This window comes from Trichomycterus rosablanca, chromosome 5, assembly GCF_030014385.1.
Source record: "Trichomycterus rosablanca isolate fTriRos1 chromosome 5, fTriRos1.hap1, whole genome shotgun sequence".
Lineage (NCBI taxonomy): Eukaryota > Metazoa > Chordata > Actinopteri > Siluriformes > Trichomycteridae > Trichomycterus > Trichomycterus rosablanca.
In genome coordinates, this window is record NC_085992.1 from 29,648,588 (window position 1) to 29,662,728 (window position 14,141).

The following is a 14,141-nucleotide window of genomic DNA, read 5'->3' on the forward strand; positions in this document are numbered from 1 at the left end:
GCTTGAGCGGTGCAGTAAGACGTTATCAAAGTGCGAATATGAGACGAATCTGCATTTGTGTGGAATGACTGTTAAAGCCAGTCTGAAAGCGTCCACATGTATCTGTGTTTAGCTGGATTTTTCTCCTGTTTCACTTTTAAACTTTATTGATTTAACAGTTTTCAATTGTATTTCAGTGTTTTTATATTATATTTGTGTTATTTTCGGTGTATAAGTGTCAAAAACAACCCTATTATTTTACATTAGCCTAAAATATATGTACAGGGGTTGGACAAAATAACTGAAACACCTGGTTTTAGACCACAATAATTTATTAGTATGGTGTAGGGCCTCCTTTTGCGGCCAATACAGCGTCAATTCGTCTTGGAAATGACATATACAAGTCCTGCACAGTGGTCAGAGGGATTTTAAGCCATTCTTCTTGCAGGATAGTGGCCAGGTCACTACGTGATGCTGGTGGAGGAAAACGTTTCCTGACTCGCTTCTCCAAAACACCCCAAAGTGGCTCAATAATATTTAGATCTGGTGACTGTGCAGGCCATGGGAGATGTTCAACTTCACTTTCAAGTTCATCAAACCAATCTTTCACCAGTCTTGCTGTGTGTATTGGTGCATTGTCATCCTGATACACGGCACCGTCATTGGATGCACATGGTCCTCCAGAATGGTTCGGTAGTCCTTGGCAGTGACGCGCCCATCTAGCACAAGTATTGGGCCAAGGGAATGCCATGATATGGCAGCCCAAACCATCACTGATCTACCCCCATGCTTCACTCTGGGCATGCAACAGTCTGGGTGGTACGCTTCTTTGGGGCTTCTCCACACCGTAACTCTCCCGGATGTGGGGAAAACAGTAAAGGTGGACTCATCAGAGAACAATACATGTTTCACATTGTCCACAGCCCAAGATTTGCGCTCCTTGCACCATTGAAACCGACATTTGGCATTGGCACGAGTGACCAAAGCTTTGGCTATAGCAGCCCGGCCGTGTATATTGACCCTGTGGAGCTCCCGACGGACAGTTCTGGTGGAAACAGGAGAGTTGAGGTGCACATTTAATTCTGCCGTGATTTGGGCAGCCGTGGTTTTATGTTTTTTGGATACAATCCGGGTTAGCACCCGAACATCCCTTTCAGACAGCTTCCTCTTGCGTCCACAGTTAATCCTGTTGGATGTGGTTTGTCCTTCTTGGTGGTATGCTGACATTACCCTGGATACCGTGGCTCTTGATACATCACAAAGACTTGCTGTCTTGGTCACAGATGCGCCAGCAAGACGTGCACCAACAATTTGTCCTCTTTTGAACTCTGGTATGTCACCCATAATGTTGTGTGCATAGCAATATTTTGAGCAAAACTGTGCTCTTACCCTGCTAATTGAACCTTCACACTCTGCTCTTACTGGTGCAATGTGCAAATAATGAAGATTGGCCACCAGACTGGTCCAATTTAGCCATGAAACCTCCCACACTAAAATGACAGGTGTTTCAGTTTCATTGTCCAACCCCTGTAGTTCCACGGTACCATAGAACATATTAACAGGTTTCCTATACATCCTTATGGGAAAAAAATACCTTGAAACTCAATGGCTATTAAACGCAATGCCACTCCCAGAACCAATTGACGTTGAGTTTCAAGGTACCACTGTATACTTTTAATAATTTGGGAACTAAATATTGTAATTGTTACCATTTTGCAAGTGACAATTCTTGCTTGATACAAGACTTATTGATTCCCCTCTTCATGATGCCCAATGCATTTTCAGTGGGAGGCAGATTTGAACTACACTACATTGTGTGTACAAAGCCACACTGTTGTAGCATGTGCAAAATAAGGCTTGCCACTGTCTTGCTGAAATAATCAAGGACGTCACCTTGATGGCAGCATATGTCTCTCTAAAATCATAATACAGTATATGCCCCTGCATCAGTGGTCCCCTACCAATGGATATCATATATTGACTTTTTGCTAATAAAAGTCTTATGGTCAGACAAAATGATTGTTCTTCTGTGTTTGGCAATGAGAGAACATAGATTAATGTCACCACCGCCCAATTTTCTACTGTCTTTTGGTGCATCTGAGCTAGGGCACTGGGAACTTGGCAGCATTTTTGCATAGAATTGATGTATGGCTTTCTCTTTAAATAATAGAGGTTGCACTTGACTGTGGTAGGTTTGTGTATATTATATTATATATTGCATTAAAAATCTATTGACTGGGCGCTCAGGTGGCACAGCAGTAAAATACGCTAGCACACCAGAGCTGGGATTTTTAATACATTGTATCGAATCTCAGCTCTGCCATCCGGCTGGGCGCCTACATGAACTCGCCTCGTGCAGGTGAAAAGATCCAGTCGGTACTGCACATGTGTCAGACGGGGCGTGTGTCAGTTGCAAAGCTCCTCAGTCAGCAGTGGAGGGTTGTTTCGGTAGAGGTGAAACGTAATGCAATCAGGGTAATTGGATGCAACTAGATTAGGGGAGAAAATTGGGGAAAATCTTGACTGTCTATTATTTTTCGATAAAGGCACACCTTTTATATAGTATGTGTTTACCCTGAGAACATACATTCATTCATTCTTCATGATCAAGATGGGTCTGACTCACTGGGCGAATGGCAGACTATTAAATTTTTTTTTGTCTAATTAGTTTGTTCGTCGACATTTACTTATTTTTAACATCTAGCAAACAAGTCATTGTGAGTTTGCTATGGAAACAGTGTGTGTGTGCATGTTCAGCACAATTTTAATAATAGACTTGGAAATTTGGACTGTACAATTGTGAACACAGAACCTTCTGTAAGGAATATAGAGTATGACAACAACATTATTTATTTTAGGAAAGGAGTGTTTGGCAGTACAGTGTGTATTAAGGTGACCTTATCAGGTTGAAATTTGCAAATTCTGCAGCACATGGCAATAGCTAAAAAAGGTTACATACCTCGAATCTTGTTTTTCTGTATATCCGGGTCCCCCTTTGATTTGGGGTTTATTTTTGGTCCAACTAGGAGACAGAACAAATAATTGCTAAGTTGACATTTGCAGGTGCAACTTGGACAATTTTGTCCTGACAAGCATGTACAAGAATAATGACAGGATGAAACATTAATGGGTACATTTGAATGTTTTATATTACTTCTATATTTTCCTGCATCCAACCTTACCATTTAAAATCTAAATCAGACTAAAACTAATGTATTAAGTTAGTTTAGAAATATAATGCTGATGGTGTTTTGCTGTCTTTGATACAATAGTGCTGAGCTGTTTTGTCAATAAATGACATTACACTACAGTTACAGTGGTGTTTTTTAAGTACAAACAGCTCCAAACATGATAAGTAAAATTGGTTTGTGTCATTGTTTACCTACCCATACTCACTTTCTACTAGCATGAAGTAATTATAATTATTATTATTTATTATTAGTAGTAGTAGTAGTAGGAGAAGGAGTAATAGTAGTAGGAGGTCCTTTCTACATCGCCTCTTTATTTGAAATCATAAAAAACTATGATATTGCCCAAAGAAACATCAGTAAAAATACAATACCCTTTGTTAAGCATTATTTCATTAATAGAAAGAACAAAATTACTGAAATACTGATTATATCACTGCTTCAAGCCCTGCTTAGCTGACACTGTTGGGCCCCTGAGCAAGGCCTTTTAATTGCTTGCATTAAATCCATGTCATAATTGTAAGTCACTTCAGAATAACATGTCTGAAAAATGCAGTAAATGTTATCCGGCTAGTACCTTTGGGAAAAAAGTATTTTCCCTCTAATCCATCTTTCTGTAATTTAATATTATTTTTTTATCATTGCTGAAAGTCTTTAAATCTACAATTCTACAGCAGTAACTTTATGATAGCAGAGCCATGGAGCTTTACAAAACACTGAGTACATTTTCAGCATTTAGCAGATGCCTTAATCCAAAACAACTTACAACTGAGATTGTATACACTGCAAGCAACTGAGGGTTAGGGGCCTTGCTCAAGTGGCAACCTGGTAGATGTGAGGCTTGAACCAGTGACTGTCCAGTTACTAGTCCTGTACTGTAACCGCTGAGCTACCACTGCCCAAATTAACAGCTTAGAGTTTGAAGCTTCATCCCAAAAACAGATCAGTTTATTAGCTTTTTAAAAAAGTAAATATCATCTACACTGGAATCAAAGACTGCAACTAAACCCCTTCTATAATTTTATATTAGTCTTTTACACTGCTGTAACAGAATTTTTTTTAGCAAAGAATTGCTTCAAGTCTAAATCTCAAAAATTAATTAACATGCAACCTGAACTAAGAGCTATAACTTTGTTAGACTGATAGCTGTACCACTTGTAACCCCACCACTGCTCAACACTGCTGATTCGCCAATTCCTGACATTTAGTTTTCCTTTTAAAATACTGGTATGTTTCAATAAACAACCTGTTAATATTTAGCTGAATAAGTAAAATATTTTGTATTTGTATTAAGTAAATTAACCTTGTGATCATGGTTAACATTCAACCAAATGCAACATTTTTGGAACATATAACCTGGTGTTAAAGTGTTTGTGAATTTTATGAAACTACTATGCTATCTTTTTGTAGCTCAGCACCCTGCAAGACGTTTGAAAAAGAAAAACAACTATGCCAATCACATACATTCACCCAACAGCTGAAGTGCCTGGAATGCTTTATACATACATTTCATGGGTTAACATTTCCATTAAACTTGAATTCTCACTGCACAGACATGAGTCAGTACCTTTGCAGAGAGGAGGCTTTCCTGACCACCGCCCATCTGGCCTGCATGTCCTGTGCTCAGATCCCCCGGCCAGAAAGAAGCCATCCTGACACATGTACATAAGCGTGTAGCCTAGTGTAGGCAGGTCAATGGCCCTCACATCCACGTGAGTTGGTGTCTCTGGCTGTCGGCAAGCATGAGCTATGTAAAAGAAATTTAAACAAGAAGAAATGAAATTTGATTTTTTTTTTTCTTGCAGCACAAGATAAGCTGCTGGGCTAAATAAAAAATGTGGAATAGGATTTACGTGCTGCTATCTTACATAATATATGAATAGGGTCCTACTAAATTCACAGAAAAATGTGCTTAATTTCACTGACCATGATCTTCAAAAATTACACCCATAAATTAAATGACAGAATAAATGGAAGCTTCAATACACAGCACAGCCTACCTTAATAGTTAACAGATGAAAATTCTTGTCCAAGTTTTCAGTTACCTGAATAGTATTTTTAGCTGCTCTAAACTTTGACATCTTGGACATTTTGACTACCCGATTACTAATGTAACTGAGCATCCTTAGAGTTTACTGAATTTATAAAGAAATAAATAAACTGTACATAGACAAATTATCGGGGACATAATACTTTAATGGCTTGTTCTTTCGAGGCGCAGCACCTACAAAGAGATGATCATGTGTGTAGAGAAGCACACTTTTCCATTGATTTTGGAATCCCCAAAGGGACAAAATACACCCAATACGTGAACACATACATTAAACATTGTCAGCACACTACACCACAGAAAAGTCTGTTAGACTAACTTAATTGCTGTATGATTGCTAGAATTGCCTCATATTGCGCCTCATATTTCATACACTATGTTAATGAAAAATTTTTAATTGCTGAACACAAACCTTAAATTTTGAATTGCACAGCAAATTACATATTTCACCAAAAACGGCTTATTTAAAGGTCGGTGAATTAGGTACAGCCTTATATATACGTAAACTGGCCATTAGTTAAGTCTTGTCTTCACGCGTTCAGGTTTATCACGTAAAAGTGCTTTATATGACTGAAGAGCTCTGAGGATTTACATAGGGAGAACATGGGAAACGTCCCTTAGACAGTGACCTGAGGCAGTAATTGTATTCAGATCCAGATACATTATATGTATAATTACCATATATAATACCATCTATTCTGCTTTTGTTCAGTGGTGTGAATAAGGAATATAAAAGCATATTATTGTGTATCTTTTTTTTTTTTAACCTAATACTGTGGGCTGCTTTATAAGGCTGGCATAAGAAGTTCTCAATAACAACTTAGCACATCTATGCTGATCTGTCTTGTAATGCTGACTACACCACTGCATATCAGACATGCATTAAAGAGGTATTCAGACGGGTTAGAATCCCCAGTGGTACTATTGGCTGGTAGGGCACCTACATACAAACATCACTGTCTGTGTCTAAGTGGGGGATGGTTGAGGCCCTGAGATGGACTGGATGTCTGGGGTGTGTTAATGCATTGCAGCCAGTGATTCCAAGAAAGCTGGGCCCACTGTGATCCTGACGAGGACAAAGTGTTAGTAAAATATATAGATGATAATAACATGCATTAAAACCAAAAACTCTCATAGAGAGGGATAAAAAGACATGCAGGGATAAAATCTTTTCATAAAATACAAGTTTAGTGAAATTTTCTAAATTGAAAATGCCCACTGAAACACATAAATTAAACTAAGTGCTTTTCAGAGTAGATTCAAGACAAGTAGACAAATGTAACCAAGCACAGCGCTGAGTAACAAGCTTTTTAAGAAACAAAATGAAATAAATAAATGAGAACAATTAATGCAAAGTGCATCATTTTCTGTTCATTTAGGCTTTGCGGCTACAGTGATGTACCACAGTGGTTAATATGGTTCTGTCCCAACTTACAATGACTTACATGATTCTTTTTTATTGTTTATAGCCCACTTTTGTTCTTCTCAAAATTACAATGTCTTTTCTGTTTTACCAGCTTTCGTCTGAATATTACTTACCAACACATTCAGGCTGCATGCCGCTCCAGGTCAGATTTTCCAGGCATGTTCTGGTAGTAGACCCAAGAATGTGGTAATTTTTTCGACACCTGAAGAAAACTTTACTTCCCACCTAAAAGTAAAGTAAAAATTTATAATGAAAATACAACAATGTACAACTTAAAAAGGTGTTTCTTACATTTACTTAGATTTTTATTTCATTGCAGACAGGATGAACCTAAAATATTTTATGTTTTGTCTAGACAACTGGATTTTACAACACATTCCAAAAAAAGTTGGGACAGTAAAGCATTTGCCACTTAGTAATGTTATCATTCCTTTTCACCACACTCAAAAGATGTTTTGGCACCGAGGCTACCAAGCGATGAAATCTTTCAGGTGTTTTTTTTTTTGTCGCATTCTTCCTGCAAACACGTCTTAAGTTGTGCAACAGTACAGGGTTATAATTACCAAATTTTTCTTTTCAAAATTATCCACACATTCTCTATTGGGGACAGGCAGTGGTGTATAAAGTACCTGAAGGCCGTACTTGAGTAAAAGTACAAGTATCTTACCAGAAATTTACTTAGACAGAAGTAAAAGTCACCTCATGGAATATTACTTGAGTAAAAGTCTAAAAGTATCTGATGTTTAATTTACTTAAGTATTAAAAGTAATTTAACAGGTTCCTTGAATCGTTTAATTATATTATGCACTGTAGAGAAATAATTATTTCAATAATTGTATCATGCATTTGTTACCTGTTTAACTACTATTTAACTACAACAATAGTAAGCTAACATAGGGTATTAGCAGAGTATTTAGTTTATATTAATTCAGAATTTTACATCACTGTTTTATTGGTTTAGACTTCGGATTTAAAAGTGTAGTTGCAATGATTTTGAATTACCTCAAATCCCTGAGTCTGCGGTGGGATTCCATACGCAGGCGTTTCTGGATCTTTACACGCATTGTATGCTGGATCTGCAATCATGAATAGCATATTAGAGACCACCCTCAAGTCATAGCTGCCTTGATTGGTATCTTTTTATAACACGAATTACACACCAATGCAGGAGGGTCGGGTTCCACTCCATAAACCATCTTCTTGGCACACTCTCCTGGAGGAGCCAACTAGCAGGTAGGATGGGCGGCAGTAAAAAGACACTTCAGACTTGTAGGTAAACTGATTTCCCTCTCTGTAGCCCTCTGCAGGAGTGCCAGGGTCCCCACATAACACCGCTGTGATAGACACAAATTAAATATTGATGCCTGTTGTAAAGACGTGCTTTGTAGGAATATAAATGTTAACTGTAGCCTATCTGTTGCTATTCATGATGTGTTAGTTTGCGTCCTGCCAACACATCAATTATTATTTCTCATATATAAGGTCTTACTATTATGTATTTACACCCTTTCAACTGCTATTTTACCCACAACCAATTCTAAAAGTGCAATAAAATAAAGAATAGAGACATGCAATAGATGAACACTGGCAGTGGGTGAATGTATTATATTACTTAATTAAATGTTGTGTCACATCACAGGATGCCAGCATTTGAATAAGTGAAGGCAAGTGAAACCATTTAGGAGCAACAACAGCTCAGTTATGAAGTAAAAAGCCACACAAGCATCCTTGACTGCCTCTGGAAGTTAGATTATCACAACCAGGAGTGCAATCAACTCTTTTTTTCTATTATATTTTATGCATTTTCTCCCAATTTCAGCGTAGTCAATTTGTCTTCCACTGCTGGGGGATCCCTGTTTGCAGTCGAGGTGGGTATGTTGCTGCTCACACCTCCTCCGACCCACGCGCAGCCCTTTGCAGAATCCTTTTTCACCTTTGCACAGGGTTAAACAGGGTTTGAAGACCCCACCCACATAGTCTTCCCGCCCAAGCAGAACTGTGTCTGCTGCAGGCACTGCCAATTATGGCCGCTAGATGGCGCTCAGCCGACCGGTGGCAACGCCGAGTTTATAACCAAGGAGTTCAGAATCTCAGCGCTGGTGTGTTTGGTAGAACAATTATGATCTGGGGCTAGTGGGTAGAGCTTTGATCTGGGGCTAGTGGGTAGAGCTTTGATCTGGGGCTAGTGGGTAGAGCTTTGGGCTATCAACCGGAAGATTGGCAATTCAAATCCAGGCTCTGCTATGCAGCCACTTTTGCATCCCTGAGCAAGGCCCTTAACCCTGTCTGCTCCAGGGGCGCCGTACGATGGCTGACCCTGCGCTCTGACCACTATGTATTATTTCTGTGTATGTATTTATTTATTTTATGGGTACAGACTATATATATATGTATATAAAATATATATCGTTTTAATACTTTTAAACTCCATCCTGTTCATGCATGTCCAATGCTCTTGTTACCAACAATAGGTCTATAAGGTTTGCCAAGTCTAAAGCACAAAGCCCTAAAAACGACCACAATGAACACCCTTGGGATGGATTGGAATGTCACTTGCCATCCAGGCTTTCTAATTAATTAATAAATACATGGAAACAATCTCATAAACAAAATAACCAACACATTGAATGCTGATATTTTTTTAGCAAATAGGGAAGAGACAACTTAATATTAATTCCTGTGATTTTGGAATGGGATGCCAGTCAGGCATCTACTGCAGACATGATTGGATATATCTGGGGAGGGTTGGCCAAACAGCCTAGGCATTGAGAGGTGTATTTTTGAGTGTGCTAACAGGGCCAGTCCCAAACCTGGATAAAATACAGAGGGTTGTGTCAGAACCCCCCCCCCCCCCCCCCCACACACACACACACACACACACCACCACCACCAAAAAATAAATAAATAAAATATCTAATTTAAGAATGTCTCATTTCAACATAAAGCATTCTTGGATATCACCCGAACACGGTGGTGTTGTGCTGACTGTCAGAATATTGCAGTTGTGAAGTTTTTAATCAGACAGAATTGCCTTTAGGTTTGTTATTGCACTGGGAGTTGCTGCTTCCCTCTCCTGAAAGCAAAAGATGACAGTGCACTCAGGGCATAAAGTTTGCTGGTACTTTCAACACAGATTTCCAGCATTACCACTGACACTGTGTCAAACGCTTACGTTCAAGCCTGTAGGCTTCAGAGGGAGATTGGAGTTAGGTACCTTGTATATCCTGTGCTACATGCAGACAGTCAGCACTAGCAAGAGAACATAGTTGTGATATGTTGACACATTTAGTAAATAAAAAAAAAAAAAAAGCCAAAACACTTAATTTGCAGGGAAAAATATATATTTAAGCTAATAAAGAGCACAAAAATGTATTTGAGCTCTGTAATACAAAATACTTTGAGATTAAATTAGATTTCAGGTTTCAGACACTGGTTTTTAATTATGAGTAGGTTTTAATGACTACAGTTACAGCACATTACAAAACCATTTCAGATACAATATCAACCACATAGCACCCTCAAACCAGGTGATACTATAGCAACCCTATAGTAATACTCTAGCAACAACCTCATAAGCCAGAGCTACTTTTTGGTTACATCTTACCAAACAACTGGAACACTACAGCAACCATCTTGGACACCATAGCAAGGGCTACTACAGCAACCACCTCGGATACCATTAGAACAACATAGCAACACCACAGCATTCACCTGGTATACTAAAGCAACTGTTTACATGATAAATATTAGTAGAGTAAAGCAGATGGGAATTTAACAACACAATCTACTTCATTTATTAATTAAAATGTATCTTTGTTTATACATACCAAAATAAAATTGCCTTGTATCTTTATGAATATACCACACATCAAGTACTTTATTAGGTACACCTAACTGATCTGCACATTCATTTGTTATTAAACAAGCTACACCTACAATAAAGGTGTATAAATAATAAAGTGCTCAGTGAGTTTATGGTGTGGAATTATGCAGTGATAAACATTTTTTAATCGCTACCATTTGTTTGTATAATACTGTAGCTTTGCAAACTGCTTCATCTGGTGATCAAATGCATTTTCAACACTTTTACTGTTCTCACATTTACTGAGCACTTGATTCATTTACCTTCGCTCAATCAGGTAAAACCTAATTTAAATTACATTTGTCCAAATTTTGACTGAATGGGTGTTTTGACATAGCAAATGAGTAATATTAAAAAAAAAAAAAAAAAAGTTTGTACTTACGTAGGCACTGAGGGATTTCACCACGCCATGTTCCATTCCCCTCACATGTGGCTATTCCAGAAGAGGATAACTGATACCCATTAAAACAGCTGTAGGCAACACTAGAACCCCACTGCAGGTCAGAGCCCTCCACTTTCCCATAGCGGATGGCTGGAGGCTGGCCACACATGATTACTGCAGGCAAAAAAATACGTTATTATCATTGCCATTGTTATCATTACTTAGGATTCCAATGCCACCACAGTCCCCAAAGCAACCTCACCCCCGCTCCAGATAAACAAAGCGAAGCCACAGGGCAGAGAAATGGAGAAATTTAGCAGCAATAAGGCCCTGAGAAATTGGAGAGGTTGATGCTTCAGGCCTGTGGAAATGCCATGTCCAAATGCACAAGCCCCCAACAACTTCTGATAGATAATGTAAAGCAACATTTCAGACCTGCTTCTAAAAAGACTTTCTCCTATTAATAGAATTCTATGTTGCCATCCTTGCTCATATTGTCTCGTTAGCTTTCAGATAAAATGCATAATAACAATATATAGTATTGAAGAGTAAAACTGAATCCAAGGTGCAGCTTTAATCCTATAACGATTTAGCTTTTCTAACCTAAACTGTTTGTAGGTGAATAATTCCTTCGGTGCAGAAACAAGAGAAAACAAGATCAAAACATTATTCCAGTCTGCTATTGTAATACTTAGACTTTAAACTGTTCTCTTGGCAGTTCCTTACACATTTATTTATACATTTCTGGAGGCTGAAATGTATGTTTCATTGTGATCTTGCCTTAAGCTGATACATGTGTATAAAACAACAGAAAAGGGAACAATGGCACACAGTGCCAAAAATCCTGACACTACATGTGTTGTATGAATTTATTATCTGTGCTTCATTTGTGCAAATACATGTGGGATAAACAAAAATGGCCAACTGAACACATTTATTAATGTAAACGCCTGACTTATTATGAATACTTGAAAATTCTATCCTAAAAGACCTGTGCATCAATAATGATTATTACTCTTATGATGTCTGTGATGTCCAATATTTATTTCATGAGATTTTTTTTAAATTTATTTATGCATTTTCTCCCTTTTTCCCCGATTTAGCATAGTCAATTTGTCTCAAATTGTCAACTCTTGCTTTTCATTTTATTCTGTATTTTTTTTTTTTTTTAATTTTTTACTGAATGTTTTTAAAGCACAATTGTTCTGTGCCACACTTGTTTAAGGAGTAAAACATTTGAAAGGTGGGTCATTTTGCACAATGATTTATTTACTTATATCAGCTATAAAGACATCATTGTAATATAATACCTCTGATGTAATGTTTTTGTATTTACCTTTACAGGTTGGCTTGGTCTGATTCCACATGCCATCTTTAGAGCAGCGAAGAGTGTCCCAGCTCAGAGGCTCCATGATGTAGCCAGGGTTACAGCGATAATGAACTGTCTTATTAAAGGTGAACTCATTCCCTATGTAAATGCCATTGGCGATGGGACCAGGATCTCCACAGCTAACAACTAAAAGGAACAATAATGGACAAATTGTATATACTGTACAATTGATTTGTATTTAAAGTCACATTTTACATATTTAATCATAGTTATCCACCATTTCATATATGAGGGTTCTTTAAAAAGTTTCCGCACTTTTTAAAACTATTTATTAAGAATTTCAAAAACAAGTTACATCACATTTCTACATAGTCACCTTCTGATGCATTTTTCCCAGCGTCGTACCAACTTTTTATTGCCATCAGCCAAAAATATTTTTGGTTGGAGGCGTAGCCACTGCTTTCACATCATCATCACATGAAAATCTTCTTCCCCTTAAAGCTTCTGTGATCGGTCCAAAAAGGTGGAAATTCGGACTATAAGCTCTCTCTCAGTCTGTCAGACACGACCAGTTACCACTACTTCCGCCCTCACTGTTTCCAACAGTAGTTGGAGTTTATACATTATTTATACATTATAAAACACTAGCAAATTCTGCAGTATTTAATACTCGACTTCCCAAATATAAGAAGTCTACCTGTTCCAGTCTTCTACCTTCTACCATAATCTCCAGTACTTCTTCAGTTTTCATGATCACTTTCACTAGGTGTATGGGGAAACCTAAAGCATTGTTATCCATGATAGGTCATGCTGTACCATGTGGAATACCTTTGTAAAATCAATGAAACATAAACGTAGTGCCTGGTTCTTGCTTTCTCCATAATGAGCCAAATCTCTGTAACCTGAGGCAATCTCTTCTTGGGCAATCTCTTTTTTGAGCTTGGTTTTACATTTGTTTCAGTACTTGCAACAGGATCTTCCCAGCATGTGAGACCAGTACAATAGTTCTGTAGTTGCTGCATTGGAGTGGAATTAAGACAGATTGTGTCAATTCTTTTGACCAGACCCTGGTCTCCCACACTTACCTGCAGGATCATGCTTAGCCAGTTTTACTATAGCACATTTGATCTTTTTCATTCAGTGGTCACAGTTTCTTTTTTTGAACATTAGTCTGTATGTTCTCCTCTTCACCACTGTTCAATTCTTCTCAGTAGGCCTACCATCTGTGACACACTTTGATGGCTGTAGTTCAAGGCTGGAACTGTTTGATAAGCTACTTCACTATCCAGTACAACAGTTCTGTAGTTGCTGGATTGGAGCAAGTCACCTTTCTTAGGCAGTGGAATTAAGACAGATTGTGTCCATTCTTCTGACCAGACCCCGGTCTCCCACACTTTCCTGCAGGATCATGCTTAGCCAGTTTTACTATAGCACATTTGATCTTTTCCTTCAGTGGTCACAGTTCCTTTTCTTGGACATCAGTCTGTATGTTCTCCTCTTCACCACTGTTCAATTATTCTCAGTAGGTTTACCATCTGTGACACACTTAGATGGCTGTAGTTCAAGGCTGGAACTGTTTGATAAGCTTCTTCACTATCCAGTACAACAGTTCTGTAGTTGCTGCATTGGAGCAAGTCACCTTTCTTCTATTCAGTAGGTTCACTGCATTAGGAATATAACCTAGCTTGTTTATCTCTTCTGAACATGTTCTGCACTTTATGTTGAAGTTTTCTTTTATTCACTTGGGGACTTAGTTTTTGCATCATGCTTCTTTCTTATCCACCCCAAGGTGTTACTGGAAATCCAATTTCTGCATTTGCAGATCTTCAGTACTGTTTCTTTAGCAGGTTTCAGCAAGACATGCTTCATCTGCAGCCAGAGTCTGTTTGGTGTTTGTGGTTCTTCCAGTTACTTTAGCTCTTCA

The 14,141-nt window shown here is 38.2% G+C and overlaps 1 protein-coding gene across 1 annotated transcript in view; it reads right to left on the bottom strand.

The window, feature by feature from the left end:
- Positions 1–14,141, bottom strand: part of LOC134315046 (CUB and sushi domain-containing protein 1-like) — a 739,302-nt gene that overhangs the window by 12,532 nt on the left and 712,629 nt on the right. The window contains exons 59-65 of the mRNA XM_062995960.1: positions 12,224–12,403; positions 10,888–11,061; positions 7,804–7,977; positions 7,646–7,719; positions 6,757–6,868; positions 4,735–4,914; positions 2,939–3,001 (exon numbers count right to left, since the gene is read on the bottom strand). Coding sequence (XP_062852030.1) covers positions 2,939–3,001; positions 4,735–4,914; positions 6,757–6,868; positions 7,646–7,719; positions 7,804–7,977; positions 10,888–11,061; positions 12,224–12,403 — 957 coding nt within the window. The remainder of the gene's footprint in view (positions 1–2,938; positions 3,002–4,734; positions 4,915–6,756; positions 6,869–7,645; positions 7,720–7,803; positions 7,978–10,887; positions 11,062–12,223; positions 12,404–14,141) is intronic.